At 35.8% G+C, this 18,799-nt stretch overlaps 1 protein-coding gene across 4 annotated transcripts in view; it reads left to right on the top strand.

The window, feature by feature from the left end:
* Positions 1-18,799, top strand: part of FSTL5 (follistatin like 5) — a 324,611-nt gene that overhangs the window by 209,257 nt on the left and 96,555 nt on the right. For all 4 annotated transcript variants that reach the window (XM_080370936.1, XM_080370934.1, XM_080370935.1 and 1 more), the window contains exon 7: positions 7,557-7,723. In XM_080370936.1, coding sequence (XP_080227062.1) covers positions 7,557-7,723 — 167 coding nt within the window. The remainder of the gene's footprint in view (positions 1-7,556; positions 7,724-18,799) is intronic.

Genomic DNA, 18,799 nt, shown 5'->3' with positions numbered 1-18,799 from the left:
ATTAGGTTTGAAATAGGCAAACAGAATAAATGCAGGCTTGATGTGGTGTTCATTTTATATAGTGGGTACAAGTCTGCATAATGTTCATGAGTTTAGTCTTGGAAGAGTGTTTTGTGGCTGCTGTGAATTAACTACACAAACTCATGTAAGTAAGTGAGAAGGTTCAAGTTGCACATTTGTTAATGGAATTAATCAAAACTGTCTACAGTTGCATAAGATCTTCCTTATATGTTCCAATACGACACTTTCTCATACTTAGCTTTCAAAACTTTTATTCAGGGTGATATTGTGGCTTTTATTTACCAGTCATACAGTAAGGAACCACTTAACCTCAAGAAATTTAATGTGCTTCAGGGTTTCTCCTAGGTTCTCCTCCTAGTAGCCTGCTACGGTATTCTAAGATCACAAATTAGTGTTATGATTGTGTACAGTCTCCTGCAGCCTGTTTTGGACCATCAAAGTAGTAGGAGGTAAGATTTTTTTTCATGTGTAGGAACGAACTGAAATACCCCAACTTTTACTATTTATTCTTTAACTTCTTCAGAAAACTTAAATAAAAACAGGTATAACAACTCTTTTTATAAACGTGCTCAATTTAGATGTTCAGAATGTTCCATGTTATGGATGTCAGCCCATTGTAATTAAGGTTAAGGAAACAGAAAGGTTGGTCAAAGCACTCTAAGCTATCACTGTCGTTTGTTCCTTAGCACTACCCCACCCCTCCTGCTAAGTTTTAAAAATACAGTGATATCTTTTGATCTGTGGGCTTACAAGAATACTGAAATGGCTTAACTTCTATGAAGAATGACAACCCGAGTTATATATGGCTTTTGAAAAAATAATGCTTAAAGTAAAGTTCCATTATTGATTTATCCCTATTGCTGCTGGGATAATTTTGCAGTGTCGGCTTTGAAAACGCCTTTTCCCTGCCTTTCAGAGTTTAATTACTAAATATTGGGCAAACTAAGAAAATTAAAGCACTTACTCTTTTCTAATTGATCAACATTTGCAATACTGTAGTATCTTCCTCAGAATTATTTATGCTTGGCTACTTTCACTTGTATTCATCAATAAATTTTAAACATTTTCCTAAGGTGGGCTGCTTGTGGAGCTAAAAGCGTTATGAGTGAACACACACACACACTGTGTAGGTCTTCATGTATTTTACGTTGTAAGCTATTTAGGGAAAGCACTTGGAATGCATTGTCTGTATCTTCCAAAGATTCCCGTCCGGGACATGTGATAGAGATGGACAAATACTTTAAGCTTAAAACCAAAAGTAACAATGGTGTGTGTAGTAGTGACGTATATCAATGGTATGACATATTGCAAAACAAAGCATAGCCAAAACCCCAGAAGATAATTGTCCAATTTCTTTGCTGATTCAGTAGAAGTAATGTTAGTTTGCATTTGGTTGCAGTAAGTTCTGAAGATATTTTAGAAAGATATCAGAAATATATTTATATAAGAAAACATTTAGAAAATCATAATTGAAAAACTGACTTTATTTGATCTAATTTTAACTGAAGGACAAACAAAATTGGGTCTATAACATAGATTCTAGATAACTAAAGAAAAGCTATGAGAAATGAAACACTTTCATGGTTTTCAGTAAAGCATTTGGTATGATGCCACATGAGAACCTGTTCAGTCAACTAAAACACTGGGAGTTGGTAGAGAAATCAGGAATAAGGAGCTGGCTGAAAGGGAGGTGATACGGGTTCGACGAAATGGGAAAATACCACTTTGAGAAGGGGTTTGTGAAGTTCTTCAGTGACCACCTGGGTCACCACTTTAGGAAGCAAACTTATTTAATGTTTTTACTGATACCCTGACCAAAAAAACAAACAAAAACAACAACAAACGAGTAACTCTCTCAAAGACCAAGATTTGGGAGTCATCATCAATACAGAGAAATGTTGGATTACTGTAATAATAGAGGAACTGGACAGCCTGGCACAGTAAAAGTGAAATGAAAAGTAGTGTTACAAAGTGCAAGATTTTATACTTGGTTAACAGTAAGAAATTATACTTCAAGATGAGAACTAATCTACTGGAAAGAGCAGAACAGAAGGAAATTTTGCAGACCTGTCAATCACAGGGTGACTGTGAGGAACCAGATGAGATCAATATGAAAATGGCAATTGCATTCTGCAGATGTATTGACTGAAGTCATTCAGGAAAAGATACGGCTAAGTTGATACATGGCACTATTTTTATTCAAAATACTGTGTACAGTTTTATTTCATGTTTGCAAGAAGGATAAATTCAAGCTGGATCAAATACAGTGATAACTTTAGTAATGAAAAACTTGATGGGAGGAACCAGAAGAACTTGACTTGGTACCATAAAGCAGAATGAAGGATGGGGGAGTTTGCAGTGTCTGTAGCAGCCAGAAGATTTGTCAGACCCTTTCAACCATCTAACACACATTCCTCAACCAGTGCACCAGTGTCTTATATTTAAACTATAAGGTTTTATTTAATCTTGGGTATTTCTGACGCCCTTCAGCAAGAGTTCTTTTTCCCCTGGTCAGTGTTAATGTTTTAAAATGTCTTCCCAGTCGTTGGCACTTACTCTGGTTTCACTACTTTTATATTCTTTTTTTAAATGACCTCCTTTCATGTTACTTCCAACCAGGTATTTTTACACAGCTGTCTGTATCCTATTCTGTTGTCCACGTGTCCTAACTATAACATTAGCTTTTATTTAAATGGGTTTCTTTCACTTTTTTGTTTGCCTTTCTCCCCTTTATCTAATATCTGTAAGAACATAGCCAGGGACTTTTTGGAGTCAAGAACCAGGGATACATATCAGACTGATATTGCATCTGCAGGAGTTACAAACTCATTAATATGGTGTGCCATGGTAGAGCATTCATGCTTCTAATAATGGCAAGCCATAAAAAGGGAAAACCTACTGGCTACTTATATATAATATTTACTGTTCTGTAATGAACAATATCCTTTTTTTTTTTTTTTCTTGCTGTTGGTATTAGTAAGATGAATTCACTTCACTTTCATTTTTTCTGAACCTTTACTCTGCTTTTTCATTTAAAATTAAATGAAAAAAATGTGTGAAACTAAACCTCAAAGAATTATTGTTCTCACCCGGATGATGGAGAGAAATCAGAGTCATCCTAGTAGGTGATATCTCCCAGTGCCATGGCTTCAGCCTCTGGTAAAAAAACGTTTGCTCTCAGAACCAGGTTTCTTTCTTTCAGGGAGAAAAGCGATGGTAAATGCATCTTTTAGTTCCTGGGCGTCTCTTTCCTGGTTCCAAAGGAGTGTCGTGGAGCCTGAGCTCAGTGCTTGCCCTGTGCACCTGCGAAGACTTTGCATGCCCAGCCTGCCCGCGCACGCCAGTGTTTGCCTGTTGTGCCCTGGCTGCAGGTGGCTCACAAATGGGGTGGGGTGGGGGGGGGTCCCTGCCAGCGAGTCCTGCTCCAGGCACTGCTCTGCAGCCCCAGGGCTCCTGGCCAGGGGGCTCGTGGGACTACCCAGTAAGGAGGACATAAACACAATAGCTTTACCTTTAGAAAATACAAAAAGTTACAAGATAACATATATAATATTGCTCCTATGAAATAATAATCTAAAATGTACCTAATTGTGTAATCCGTGAAGATTCTTACTTAAATTTTGTTCAGTATTTTGAGGGAAAGCAGTGATTCTAGTGTGTTTGTTAAAGTGAGGGGTTTTCCATAACTTTTAAGAAATGTGCAACATCAGTGAATTGACTAGCTCCAGCTAGGACAACTGTTTCATGGTTTTATGAAATTTTGCCTTCAGCTGTTTTATTACAGTGTAGGCATGTGGTAGAAGTTGTAAATGAAATATAAAAATACTGTATTGAAGACTGAGAGCTATTTGAATAATTCTTAGGGAATTGCTCTGGCAAAAACAGTGTTACTATCTTACATTATTATTTTTATTATGTATGGTAAAGCTATCGTTACTGTTACAAATAAGGCAGTTTAAAAGAATACTAAAATCAGAGGAACAGTTAGTGTCAACAAAATAATACAATAATGCCTCTCTCTATTTTGATTTCAGAATCTTTGCTAAGGTAGCAAATTTTAAGTTTTAAAATTGATAGATACTCCCTTTTCTAGTTGAAAGGGAATTTTAATTAAAATTCTAATTAAATTATAATTTTCATTCTAATTAAAATTACAAACATGTATGTGATAGTTACTGGCCTTCTGTATACAGGCATCCATAGTAATACTGGACTTAATTGTATCAAGATTTTGAAGTCTTGTAGAATTTAAATTGGCTATCAGTTTATCATGGGAGGGGTAACATTTTTCAGAGGTCCCTATAGCACAAGCTGATTTCATGATCTTTACTCATGACTTTCCTAAATTAAATAGTGACTTTGGAAAACACAGATAATTACCCCTTCATAAATGGCATATCAGAATATTTTTCTATCTTTTGAGACCTTTGCATTGTGAATTCACTAAAGAAGGAAAATGTTTGTACGATCAGTTTTCTACCAGAAGTTTTGGATGGTGCAGTAGCCATGCAGGTGTGTCTCAGGGTCTGCAGGACACTGTCCCTGAGGAGCCATCTCCTCCAACATAGGAGCTGAAATGCTTTAAAAACTACAGTAAATAGAACAATATCCACCTTAATGCGTGCATTTCCATAGTGTAACAAATTGTGTCGGGTAATGAATCTAGTTAGAAAAAAATAAGTCAATCTTATTTTCCTACAATCTCAATGTCTGGTGGGGCAGTATCACTTCAATTTTGAGTCAAAGAATATTTCTTCTGGAAAAGAAAATAATAAGGGATATTTTTTGTGTAAATATAAAGTTAATATTTTGAATCCCACAAAATGGAACCATTTAGTTTAATTATAGAACAACAAAACTTTCTTCCCTGAAGATATTGAGATGGCCTTATGATGCTTGTGTTCTGGGGGGGGAGTGGGGAGAAAAAAAGTGTTAATTATAAGGTATTGATTTTTTTTTTTTTTATGAGGCTAAAAAAGACTATAAAGGATATTAGCTTGCTTATAGATTGCTGCTTTGCTATAATGGAAGTATTAGTGTGTCTCATATGAAAGTAATTTGGTAATTAAAAGAGAATAGATAGATGGTGCTTTTTTGTAATTTATTTAAAAAATGAAAGAGAAAATACCTAGAGATTTTTCATGCTTTAGCAGCTGAGTGGAAAAATTGCTATTTGGATGATCTTCAATTCCTGTATAGCTGTTTTGTCTAATATGACAAAAATCCTTACAAATGCAGAATTTGAATAGGTTATGTTTAATTAGGCATGCCACAAGTGAAAAGACAATTCAGCTATTCAGCCTCTAACCTATAAGCAATTACACAAGAGTGAAGAGTATACAGTGTCATCAAATTAATGTGTATCACACTGTTTTTTATGTAAGTGTCCGAAAGAGTTGTGGAGCATAGCAGTGAAGTGGCTGCTCATTAATAGTAGAGCTATTTAGTACATAGATTAGCAGAGAAGGTTTCAAGGTCTGGACTCCCATCTCATATGTCTACATTTTTAAAGGATTATTTCAAAACTTGAATAATGATGAACTTTTACTTAACCTGAAAAAGGGAGAATTTTTTCCCTTGGATTGAAATGAACATGGATGTTCTTATAATTTATGTTTTTCTTGGGGAAATTTGTTCAGTTACTTTGATTTTAGTTTGTGTTACGGTACAAAGATAGTTATTGAAGTCACACATTGTTTTTCTTGCTATATGAAATACCAGAAGCAATCAAAAATAAGGCAGGATATACTTTGATAGTGTTAAGTTGAAAGGTGTGAGAGTACTTCTCTACTACTAATAATTTTATTTACTGTTTTTTGCTTCAAGTAGATTTTAAGGTTTCCTTAAATTAAATAGAAAAAGACTTTTCCTTTAAAGGCTTCATACTCTTTACCAGCATATTTGTTCTACTGAATTTAATTTCATTAGGATTTTCTTTACCTTTTTTTTTTTTTTTTTTTTAACTTTACAACATTTATTTTGTATTGCAATCACACATTTTGTTTAGATGTTTCACATACTATGCTGTAAACTGTCTTCATTCTCACAGGATATTAAGTGAGTTTGAATTTGCTGCACTGGTGTTGTTTTTAGAAATGCTGGATACTTCTCAAGACTGAGGTTGAAATTTCTTCATGATTCAAACAATAACTATGAATGTGAAAAAGCAGTTTTGTATTCCTCAAATTTCTCATATTGATTGAATTTTCTCATACAAGTGCATCTCCATGCAGAGCATGTGTGTTTGCATAATATTTTTGTTGGGTTTGCTTCTAAAAGGGGTAGCAATTTGTCTGTCTTGAAGAAAAAAAAAAAACAAAACCAAACCACATTCCAACCCAAAAATAAAACCCGTGAGACACGTTTGAAACTGCCTCCTCTAAATTTACTGTTATACAGATATTTTACATTGGGATAATTTAGGTAATACTAAATAAGTTAAAAGTGGCTTGGCAAGTCTTGTGAAATAGCTTGTCAAAACTAGCAGTTTCTAACTGTGTTGTTCAGTAAATGCAAATAATAGACAGCAAATATCTGCAGGTTGAGATAATTCACAATACATTTCAGGTGACACACTGCGTTTACATCAGGTTTGTCTTTAGCTGTTGCACAGTGTTGTCCCCTGTCCTTACCCCCTGCTATAGTCCGTCCTGGTTGTTGCTTAGGCTCCTTGGCACACAGAGCCGTATGGAATTGATGCAGTGGGGTGCTCTGGGGTGGGTTTTGGTTTTTCTCCTCTCTTTCCCCCCCTTTCTGTATTTAGGGAGACTTATTAAAGTACACAAGTATTTATTTTTCTGGCTCTAAATTTCTGCAGTTGTTGTAAAAGGAACCATGCTTGACCAAAGAAATGTAATAGAAATTGGTTTAACACTGTTTTTTGAAAAATGACATAAACTAATGTGTTTGAACTGTGATTAATACATTTTCTTCTGAGACTGAAATGGGAGAAATTACTGATGTCACTTTGATCTGGAAACTGTGCTTTCACTGATATCAAGGAAAAAGCCCCATAAAAACCAGCTTACTAGAAAATAAATCTTATACCTTAATTTTATATTCTGAATGCAGAATTTCCTTTGTTATCCATTTCAGTCTGTCCTATGTTTTGTACTCTGACCTCCATTTGTGTTTTTCTTTTCTGAAAATGACCTCACATGAATGACTTTCATAGCACTCCTGCCATCTCGGTTCCGATGGAGGTGCTGACTGCCCTGCTATGTTGGCCCCCCCTGTCAAATAGCTTTCAGCATCTGATTTTGGATACACTGTCATGTTTATTACAGTCTTACCTCTGAAATTCATTTTCATGTTAAATGTTTCTCTTCTTCCAGGGTGATACTTGTCAGTCAATTTAATTGAAATGTCATGCTGACCTTTATTTGAAATACTCCGAGCTTCCTGTGGTTGTTAGAAGTCTTTTTTACTTTGATTCCAATTAAAATCCTTAAATTACCAGTGTACAAAACCTGCATGCTAATTAACCTTAAGAAACTGCCTGCTAATTAATCTTACAAACAATGTATCTTTTGCAGAGGTGGTTCAGCTGAGTCTGCCTGAAGATCAAAAACTAAGCACCACTGCCACAACAGTGGGACAAAGTGCTGTCTTAAGTTGTGCGATCCAGGGAACTCTGAGACCCCCCATCATCTGGAAGAGGAACAATGTTGTTCTGAATAGTTTAGACTTGGAAGATATCAATGTAAGTAAGAGGAAGCTGTATTTAACATCTTATTATCAAAACGTTTCATAAAGAATAGAAAAGTGATATGTAACCAGCTCCATACTCCTGATATTTTAAAGAAAAGAGACGGAACTTATATGCCTGCCAAACTCAGTCTGGTTTTATTTCGCTGTGAATTCAGAGCCTTGCTGTTAAATGTAGAAAAAACATGTTTCACAGACCAATAATTTGAAAGAATAAATATGATAATAAAAGCTCATCAGGTCAAAACTGCAGCCCAAAACGCAGTCAACATTATACATTCACAGGATTACACAGTCTTCAAATATCTTAAAAAAAAAAAAAGTGAAATAAACATGTTAAGAAATTCATAGTGACTTAATATGTGCAGATGACAATAATAGCCTTATCTTCTAATAATTTGATAAAAAAGTGTTTTTTCCAAAATAAGTATTTTACTACGAAATTGGTTGTTTTGCTCATTCCTCCAAATTTTCAGTGGTATATATGGTACTTTTCAAAGAATCACCAGTGAATATTAGTATAACTTAGAAATCTTTTTAGGAAGGCAAATTTTTGCCAGCTACCCTTGTCATGACTTCAAAATATGGAGCAAAATAGAAAATGAGAAACATAATTGCACCTTCTAGCAAAACTCTAAAACTTTCAGCTATACTTTTTTGCCTTATGGGTGTGCTTACTTTGCTGTAGCTATTTTATATTAGCAAAGTTATAAATGTGGACAAACCATTGCGATGGGAGTTGCGCTTGCTCTGTGACTCAAGTGAGTCAGAAATCAGTGGAACTGTTATGTGTGTGGAATATTGCCATAATCAAATATCTAGGTTTTATTTCATTTTCTTACAAATGCTTTTCTTTCCAAGGTGGCAACTGTAGTCTCACATCACCTTTGTTCTATTGGCTCTTTTTAGATTAGTTCTGTTTGTAAACTGAGCTTCCTCACAGTGGTGCTTTGTAAAACAAAGCCCAGTTTCACAGCTCATCTTGCTTCAATGGTAGCTTTAAGTCACTTGAGAGGCTTAGGATAAAACCAGCATCCTCTGAAAAGTTCTCAGTTAAATAATTGTTGCTTTTGTTAGTTTTGTATTAATCATTTGACTGACATTCAAAAGTGTCTTGCCCATGTTCACAAGCTCCTTTCTGCAGTGTTTGTTAGCTTTCTGTAAATATTCATGATGCTCATAAATAATGATTTGGCGTTCATACTAATCAGTTTTAAGTATAATACATGGCATGAGCTGTAGAAACAAGAATGTGCATCTGGACACAGAAATAAAAGGGAAATGATGAATGGAAATAATGAAGATAATAGCTCAGTTTCAAACTGAAAGATTCAGTTGACTGTATTTGCAGTTGGGAAAAGAGCAAGTGTTTCCAAAGCCCGATACATACATTTTAAGTATGGAAAAAAAACCCACAAAAAAACAACAGACCAACCTTAAAAAAAAAAAAAAACAAACCACAAAAAAGCAAATCAGAGAAATTTCTAGTGCTGGTGCAGGTGCCTGGGTGTGGGCAGTGGCGGCTGCAGGGGTGGCTGCTGGGGGACGGGCCAGGGGCTACCCCATGCTGGGGGCAGCTGGTTCCAATGGACCCACCGCAGGGCACAGCTGTGCCCTCAGCCACACTCGTAGCACCTCAGAGAAAACACTCAAAAAAGGCCATAAAACACCAGGGAGAGAGAGGAGCAGAGATCAAAAAGAGCGAGAAACAGCAGAGGGAAGTCCAAGGCTGGAGAAGCAGGAGGTGCTGCATGGTAGACCAGACTGGAGCAGGTTTATCTTGCAGGACTTCAGCCCATGGAGAGTCCTGGCTGGAGCAGGTGGAAAGGGTTAGGAGAAAGGAGATGCAAAGAGAAACTGCTGTGTACTGACCGTACCTCTCCAGCATTCTGCGCCACTCGGATGGAGGGTAAAGGAGTTGGGGGTGAAGAAGTGAAGTCGAGCCTGGGGAAAGCAGGGAGGAAAGCTGTTTTAATAACGTTTGCCCTTTTGTTTCCCACCACCGAAGTTAGTGATTACTTGTTTATTTTAGTTGACAATAACTTAAGCTAAATTTCCCAAGGTCAAGTCTGTTTTGCCCACCATGGTAATGAGTAAGCATTCTCCCTGTCTTTATCTCAACCCATGAGCTTTCTCATTCATGTTCCTCTTTATTTTCTCCCCATCTTACTGTGGGGGGTGGAAGGGAAATGAGTGAGTGAGCAGCTGGGTGGGAGTTTGGCTGTTAGCCAGGGCCAAGCCAGCACACTTCTGAAGTATTGATACAGCTGGAAAAGAGTCAAGTATGGAACTTTTGAAGTCTCATGGGGTACCCGATTTGAAGTCAGATTGCAGTGGTGATGTAATATGCAGAGGTGGAATTGCTAGAATTGCCCAGGTTTGTTTACATTTAATAGGAGAGGGAGAATGTGTGACAGTGTACTGGATTGACCACCCACAAATATAAGAAAGGTCTGTGAAAAGTGACCTGAGTGCCAGGGGGATGTCTGGGAGTGCATTTTGTGCACAAGTGCAGTAAGAACTGTAATGACAGAAGAAGCTTCTAGTGACAGGAACGCATAATTCTGAAGATGAATGTATTCATCTTTTATTTGTTAGCTTAAGAAAAACATAAACAAACTGGAATGGTAGGAAATTTTTATAAGCCAAAATTATGTTACAGCTTAGTTCTTCAATAGTGACAGTTTAATTAAGATTCAAATATAGAAAGAGAATGACAGATCCAATATCCATCGAGTGAGGCACTAAATAGCACTCAAATATATACATATATGTGATATTAATCTAATCTGTCTTTGTAGCTAAACTAACAAAGCCTAGAAGAAAGAGTTAATGAAGTCTGGATTAAACAGAAAAGAAAAAAAAAAGAGGATCAGGCATAAAGACGTTGAGTTAAATTGGTCCCCAGTCTTATTTCTTCAAAATTTATTTTACGTGTTTCACTGTTTGCACTGATTTGATCTCCCTGTACTTATTTCTAGATCTTCTTTTGGTTTATTGGTTTTTTTTCTTCCAAATTTCTCTGGTCATTCTATACCTTTCTGAACCTTGTTCATCATATATTCCCGGTTTGGTTCTTACAATTTCACCTTTGCTTAAAGGCTGTTATGTAGCCATAATTTAGTATCCATTCAGGCAGCGTAATAAAGATAAAACCTTGGGAAAAAGAAAAAAAATAATTGGGTAAAAAAGAGCAGTATCTTATAATTCACTATGGAAAATGATTTTGTACTTAAGTAAATATTAACTTCAAAGGAGCAAATGCACAGTGAAACATAGTGTGCCCATTTTATTTTGCAATGTAATCACCACAGAATGTGTTGTACTTATTCAGGTAATTTTAAACATTCAAAAGACCTAAGTCATTGTATATTTTAAGATGTTCTGAGAGGCAAAGTATTCTAGGCTTTACTATGGATATATTATAAACTACAATTATGTTTGCCTAACTCTGGGAGTTATTAATTTACTCAGTTATACAAGAACCACATCCGTGCATCTCAAGACTAATAATGTTGTGTAAATAGTAATGCACTTTCTGAAAAAACATGACAAGCACTCACCTGGGAAGATAAATAATTTTTTTTTCCAGCAAAATACATGAGAGAGAGTCATAACCAGAACTCAACACATATGCAGGAAACCAATTAGACTAAGCAGTAGTGACACTGTGATTTTGTATATCATAGCAAGTGCTTGCCTCATACATAGATGTTAAGTTTTACACTATGCAGTTCTCACATGAGTTAAGCTATTTGCTTCAGGGAAGGACAAACTCAGAACAATATAATCTCCTAGTGTGCTGTCCAAACGAAAAATGCAAGAAGCAGCAGCAGAAGAGTCCAAGTCTAAACTCAAATTGTGACTGTTAAATTTGTGTTTTGTTGAAAAATAGTCTACTCCTCTACTGAAAGTATACAGGGGATAATGTCTAAGGCTCTCAAGTATGGAGTGGATAAGTGCTGGTCTTAAATAATGAAGAGTGTTGTATACTCTTAAGACATATTAAAGAAATAGTAAGGCATATTGTTTGACTTTCAAAGGATGATAATGAAAATTTTATTTAGTGCATTTAAAAAATAATAAAATAACTTAAAGAATGCTATCAAGTGTTTGGTCAGATATTAATAATGTTACTAATAATATCCAGTTAATTTTAGAAGTCCTTAGTACTCCTCGGCTCTTTGTAGGATACTTATGATTACTATTTGTGGAAGTAATACATCCTGCTACTGATCTTTTCTTATTGAAACTGATGGGAGTCAGAGATAATCAGCATCCATCTGAATGAAACTATGAAAAATTGCATGCCTCTGCAAATTTTACTTAAATTATAATATAATTTTGCTGTGACTCACTACAGAATTAACATTACGGGACATTTTGCTGATATTTTAGTACACATCTACAAAAGCTTTTTTTTCCCTGCTGTTATCTTGCATCTTAGATTTCTTATCTGTCTTTCCACTTCCCTCTTTGAATATGTTTTTCTAACTCATTATTCATTACAGAAAATAATTCTTAGTTATGGAAAAATTTAAAATAGCACATTTTTTCCTCTTTTTTTCCATGTTAGTTCATTCGTTTTTAACAGCTTTTAAATCTCATTTTACTTTATCATTTTCTGACCTTTTACTCCAGTTTTACCTTGAGCTTCTTCCTTAAACCTGTCAGCAATTCCTCTTTTTTACAAGATGTCTACCCGTTGTTCTTACAGTAGTATGAGATCTACTTAGATGACTTGTCCACATGTAAAGTTTAACAACTGCTAATGTACTTAAATTAGTAACTTTTTAAAGTTCAACTTTTACTTTTTGATAAAAGCTCATAATATCTTTCTTGAGGTTGCCTTCAGGGGAAGCATGTAATATTTCCATTTGGGGCTTTTGGAGTTATGTATAGACTATCTTTCTTTCATAACTTATTTGTTCATCTTGTTAAAATTAATTTACAGATTACAACTTTCACTTTTTTTGCTGTCATTTAACAGTCTGCATTCTCTTATTGCTATATTCCCCTCCATCCTCCTTCCTTCTCCCCCTGCCCCCTCCAGAAGATGCCACAAAAAGCTAATGCCCTTTGAAAGAACATGCTCCCTTCCATTCTGGAGAGTTCTGCTCAGCAATTGGTGACACAAATGTTTTCAGATTGTCCAAAATGCTAAACACAATTCCTAGAAAGGACTCCTGGCATCTCTATTGTCCTTCCAACTTCTCATCCTTTTTCTCCCGTTTTTTATACTTGAGAAATTTTTCAGGAAAACCTCACAAATTATTCCCTTTCATGTTCTCTCCTATGGAATAGTTTGGACCTCCATACAAACTTCTCCTTACACATGGTTAAAGGGTTCTTAGTATGTCACAGGCATGACTTGAAGGCATTGGTCATAAATGCAAATGCCCTGTCTGCCAAGAATTTTCTGTGTGTGTTTGTATTTATGACAGAATCCCACATGAGCCAGAAATGACAGAGAAATATGCCTCAATCTTTTTTTGTTTGTTTGTTTTCCTGAAGGCAACTGTTCTTAAAAGTAAAAAAAAAAATATCTGAAAAAGCTTTATTAGGTTATAAACTAGGGGACTTGAATTTAAAGACAGTGAGGATTAATAGGCAAAACAGAATAGAAATTCAAGCTTCTAATAAACAGGATTTCTTCTTTCTCCAGTGTCCTAAAAGAGGGAATGTCTGCTTCCAGGTCTGGCTTCTGTCAACCCAGTGACTTTCTGAATTGCTGCAGCAAGCTCTGCACAGTCTTGCTCCATTCCTCAGGAAGGTTTCATCCTCCCTAAAGCTTTGCCGTTGCTCCGCTGATGCTGCAGAGTCTTTGCTTGACCCTCTTGCCCCTGTGTGAGGGAAGGTGTAGGGGTCCTGTGATGTGAAGGGAGCACAAGGATCTCCTTCCCTTCAGAGATGATGCTCCTAACCTCTTCATTTTTGGAAGACAGTAACTCATAGTCCAACAGTGAGCAAATCAAACCAGTCATAATACCAGAGGGAAGAGCTACCAATCTTGTTCAATAGAAAAACTGGTTCCTGACCAGCTTGTTTTGAACTTTCCTTGGTAAATAATAGTAAAGTTGCGATGCAGCAATTAGTGTCACGTCTTCTGCATGGTTGAGCGCTATTCTGTGTGTGTTACAACTGGCGTATCTGAAGTTAAATTTAACAGCATAGTTGCAGGTTTTCCTTGTACATTGTGCTTATGACACCCCTTAAACCCATCTGTTACATCTCTTTCATTCTTTTTCTACTGATTTTTTTAATGAAGTGGTTGGATTTTATTAACAGTGACTCTTCAAATGCAGCACAGTTCTATTTTTATCTGTATTTAATTACCCTTTATCTGTTACACAGTCTTTAAGTAGGATGTAAGGATAAGTAGAATCTTCTCTTCTATTTAATAGGTCAAATATCTTTTTTTTTTCTCGATTTCATCTTAAAAAGTAAAGTTAATATAGTTGTTGTTAAGGATGCCAATCAGCTTTATTAAACCTCTAATATTTTATTTACTTACAGATATGACAGAAGTCTTGACCACTAGAGCAATCATCTCATTCAGTTCTCTTCCATCCTTCATTTTTCTCTTCCCTTTCATGGAATCTAATTTTGTGTCCTAATTAATTATTTAGCAGTGGGATATATCACATAGGAGGGAAACTTTGGATACATGTAAGACTTGCAGAATTTTACATGTATTTGTTTTGGAATATTATTTTAATATTTATTTTAGTAATGACATGATGAATGCTGCTTTAGACTGTACATCTTGTTTTCATGACACTGTAAAGACACATTTAAACGAGGTACCAGCATTGATCTGTTAATGAAATATAGTGAAAAAGATTGTGGTGAGGTGTTTCATTCACAAATATTGATCCCCATTAAAATAATCTGGACTTGCAAGTTCTATAACTCTAGCTTAATTAAAGATATAATACAGCAGGACTTTATGATACAACTTATTATATACATCTTTTTATGGTGAGGACTATTTTAAATTTGAGCCAGCTGTTGATTCAGCCTTGATGAAGAAGCATTAGTATCATCGTGGTCTTTCTGTTCTTTTGTGCTAGATTGGTCTGTTTCATTTTATCTTCATTAGAAGTGGAAGTGTTGATTTCAGAGGTGAACAGAATCATGTTCTGTGGACCATAATCTGCTGTCATGCTTTCAACAGCGTAACTGGGATCATGAGCTGGTCCTTTTCCTATCAGAGTCTGGCAAAGTAATTGCTTCTTGTACAGCTGAGTCCCTTGTCTTGCGCTACTCATAATTCTGCATTCTAGAGCTGTTTCTGCTAATCATATCCAAAATAACTAGTCTCTTAATATTTTCCTGTTTGTTTTCCAGAAGACAGTGAAAGGTGTTAATATAACATGTACATCCATTCCCAGTTGCCATGAAGGAATCCTTGAAAATAACCCCAGGCAAGCCATGTTAAACTACCTGGAAGGCAGCACTATATGGTTCTGACACCTACAGACAGACACTGTTAATAAAATAAAAGGGACATTGTGGATTTCCGAATTGATTGGTTCTTCCAAACCAATTTCTTAACACAGTGCACTGAACACATCTTTAGAAGAGCAGCTGAGAATATAGTTTTTTACTCCTAGCTGTTTAGGAGGGTCTTCTGTATGAGCAGGAAATACATGAATACCAGAGGTGTTCAAAACATTGTTAGCCTTCTTCTCCACAGACATATTTTCTTGTACACTAAAGTTGATTTTGTCTAGTTTCATTGGGGACTCCAGAATACATCAGTGACACTTTTTTTTTTTTTTGAGGAATCTAGGAATTTCCTAGTAACTTGTACTCCTTTTTTTCAGAGACACCAGGACTTCTATCACATCTATCTTTCTTTTCTCTCTTAGCCATCTTCCCTGAATTTTAAAATTAGCAGAAATCTATTTGATCAGTAATGTTATAAGCTGCTTTCAGAATTTTCATAAGCATCTTTTTTCACTACCGTAGAATCTTCCTCAACCCTTTCTTTTCAGTTTGAATTCAATGTTTCCGTTGTTCTTTTCTATATATGTATATATATTTATATTGCTGATACTAGCAAATTCAGCTTGTGCTATTAATTTCTACTTAGTGCATTAATAAATTGCAGTTTGATTTTTTTATGTACAGCTATAGACTTATTCTTTTTGGGTTTTTCTGCAGTATACATTTCCTCAGCTGGGTGAAAAACACCATCATTTCTGAGCGCTTGTATTCCTAGTTACATATTTATTTTTCCAACTCATCCAGGTAATTTTGCAGTACTTTTGCTATCCTATTAGACTTAATGCTTTCCACAACTTTGGTAAGAATTGTGTGAAAGAGTTTTATAGGACACAGAAAGAATATTAAGCTTTTCAGGTTATTATTTTAGAAAAGAAGTCTCCAAAGAGCAGCCCAGACTAGGCTACAGCTAGCAGGAAAGGTCAGTCCTCCTTAAAAGTATGAGACAGATGCTTTGTTACTAATGGCCTCCTGTGGCTCACAGCCCTGACTTTCAAATCATCTCTATAGTACATTAAATAGGAGGGTCACGTCACCAGTAACAGAAGTGCTTTGATATCTGAGTCTGCTTCACTGAACGCAGAAGCACAATTGCTTAAACACCAAAAAAAAGCTTCCCAGGAGGAAGAATTAAGATAGGTAGGACATAATTTCCTATTGGGAATTTGGCTTAACTGGCATTTATAATATCTTTAAAAATAATAATTACAAAACAAATCCTCCAGAAGTGCACCAGGGTATTGATTCAGTACTGACTTAAAAAGAAAATTGCCACCCACCTCTAAAATCGCCAGTACTGCTACTTGCAAAAGTGACATGAAGCAAATTACTTACCCAGATCAAGGCTGCTTAATTTGTGAGCTGTGACAGGATTGCAACAGGAGATGGTATGTCTGCCACAATTTTCAAATGATGACATTTAGGATTTTTCTGAATCAAACTGCTCAGTGATGTATCTACCCGTACTCCTAGTACCATGTATCCCTTCATACCTAAATTTTACTGATCTGCTTTTGTACAGACTGATTTCTCTGTCATTGCCCAAACTTCTGTGCCATATGTAAATTTTATCACCTTCCTGTGCACTCTTCCTTTCCTTATGATCTTTATACCATTTTTATATAGCTATCTCAATAATCTAGAGCTCCTTTTTAAAAGCTTGCATTTAGAACTTTTTGTATTGGGATATAGTTAACCTTGTATCCATATCCAAAGTGTTTTCATTATTCTGTTAAAGAGGGGAGATAAAATAAAGTAAAAGTTTTCCTAAATTTAGGATGAGTTAGGGCAATGCCTTTATCAGTCAGTACTTTTAATGGTTCCTGTAGTTTTGCTTGATTTTCATGCAGGATTTTAGTTCCCATCTGTATAGGCAAAATGCTGAATTTTAACTGTAGTATATTCTACAGGGTTTAGTAAATAATTTTTATTTGTTTACATTCGCTATGATTAATACTGTGACAGATTTGCAAGCCATGATCATGAAAACCTTAGAACACTGGAAACATTGGGAACAACTGCTCAGTAAAGCAGTGGTGTTCTTTCTCCATCCATCATCTGGTCACGCTTCAGCTCCGAGCTGAAGGAAAATTGAGGATGGTCATCCCTACAGTTTCCTTCTGGCTATTCTCAGCTGAGCTCCTTTCGTTATGTTTGCTGCTCTGTCTTCTCCTGACTCTCATTTTGGCAGTATTTTACAGGTACTAAGGTTGATACAACCATACATTTTTACACACATTTTGGCACATCTGTACAGTGATGACATATTTTGGTGGTTACATGCCTGAGTTGGACTTATTATATCTGGACGTGGATGCTTCAATCTTCTGTTTTCTGCATCGCAAAACACTCTGTCAAGCCCTGATGAAGAATCGATTACGTTTCTCTTTGAAGCCTGCTCTGGGCTGTATCGAGTCTGATAAAGAACGTAGGAGATGGATTCTTGGAAGTGGGTGAGAATTACAGGAAGCAAGTTGCATTTTTGTGTTAGGGAACAGCTCTCAGTGATGTCTGCTAGTTATGGTTTTATTCTCCTGGCTATGTAGCACTTCAAACTCCAGCCAGAAGCAGAGAAGTTGAAACAGCATTTGTAAATAAATACCTAGTTTGGTTTGGTCTAAAAATTTATCTTACACTAGAGTAAGGAAAATTCAGGTGGATTTACAGAGGATCACTGAATCTGCCATCTTTGCAAGTAAAATGAGGTAGAAGTTACTGGATTTTTGTCAGTTACCCAAAAATACTTAGCAAATATGTTTTTTTGCTGTTGATTAACATTTTCCTTCTAGAACTGTCTAAGGAAAATATCTTAATGATTTCCAGTGTTAAGTCTCTTCTCATAGATACTTACTTAAGCCCTTGAAGAAAGGGGGGGAAAAATTAAACCTAAAATAAAGTTCAGAGTATCTTAATAAAAGAAAACATTCTTGCCCACTCACATCTGGAGTAGGTTGTCTTGTCTGGTTTAAAATCGGATTTGGGTGTCCATGTATTCTTGAAGAATAAATTTTCTGAAGAGTAACATTCTGAACAATAACAGCAATAGTTATGCATTTCACTTGAAGCTGTCCTGTTACTTGGGATAAGACTGTATCTTCCTTCCAGGCAAAAGTCTGTCTTTGCAGACCTGTTTACGTTAACAAGAAATGAAATGGAATTGCCATACTCTGGCACAGTAAAATATTGATACTGTACCACTTTTGTCTATGAGATGTTTTAAATTTTGTGCAGCAATCTGGTAACTTATTAGGACTCCTGTGAAGCTCCTGCTGTTGTCACAGTTAATGAAAGATGACAGAAATCCTGTTTTGCCTTCGTTTTTGACATGATATACATTAGTTTTAACATCAGACGAGACATTCATTCATGAAGAAGGCTTGTAAGTTTAAGCTTTGTGTTAAAAAAATTAACATTTTAAATTATAGTAAAAGGAAGACAAGGGGAAAATGCCACCTTTTCTCCCACCCTTTTTATTTCTGACATGAATTCTATGATCAGTTAGGAACTGTTGATGATAGGGTTATAATTAGAGTGAAATATAGCTGAAACCAAGGGTTAGCTA

This window comes from Falco punctatus (assembly GCF_963210335.1).
Source record: "Falco punctatus genome assembly, chromosome: 1".
Lineage (NCBI taxonomy): Eukaryota > Metazoa > Chordata > Aves > Falconiformes > Falconidae > Falco > Falco punctatus.
The sequence above is the reverse complement of the archived record's forward strand: the minus strand, read 5'-3'. Positions and strand labels throughout refer to the sequence as shown.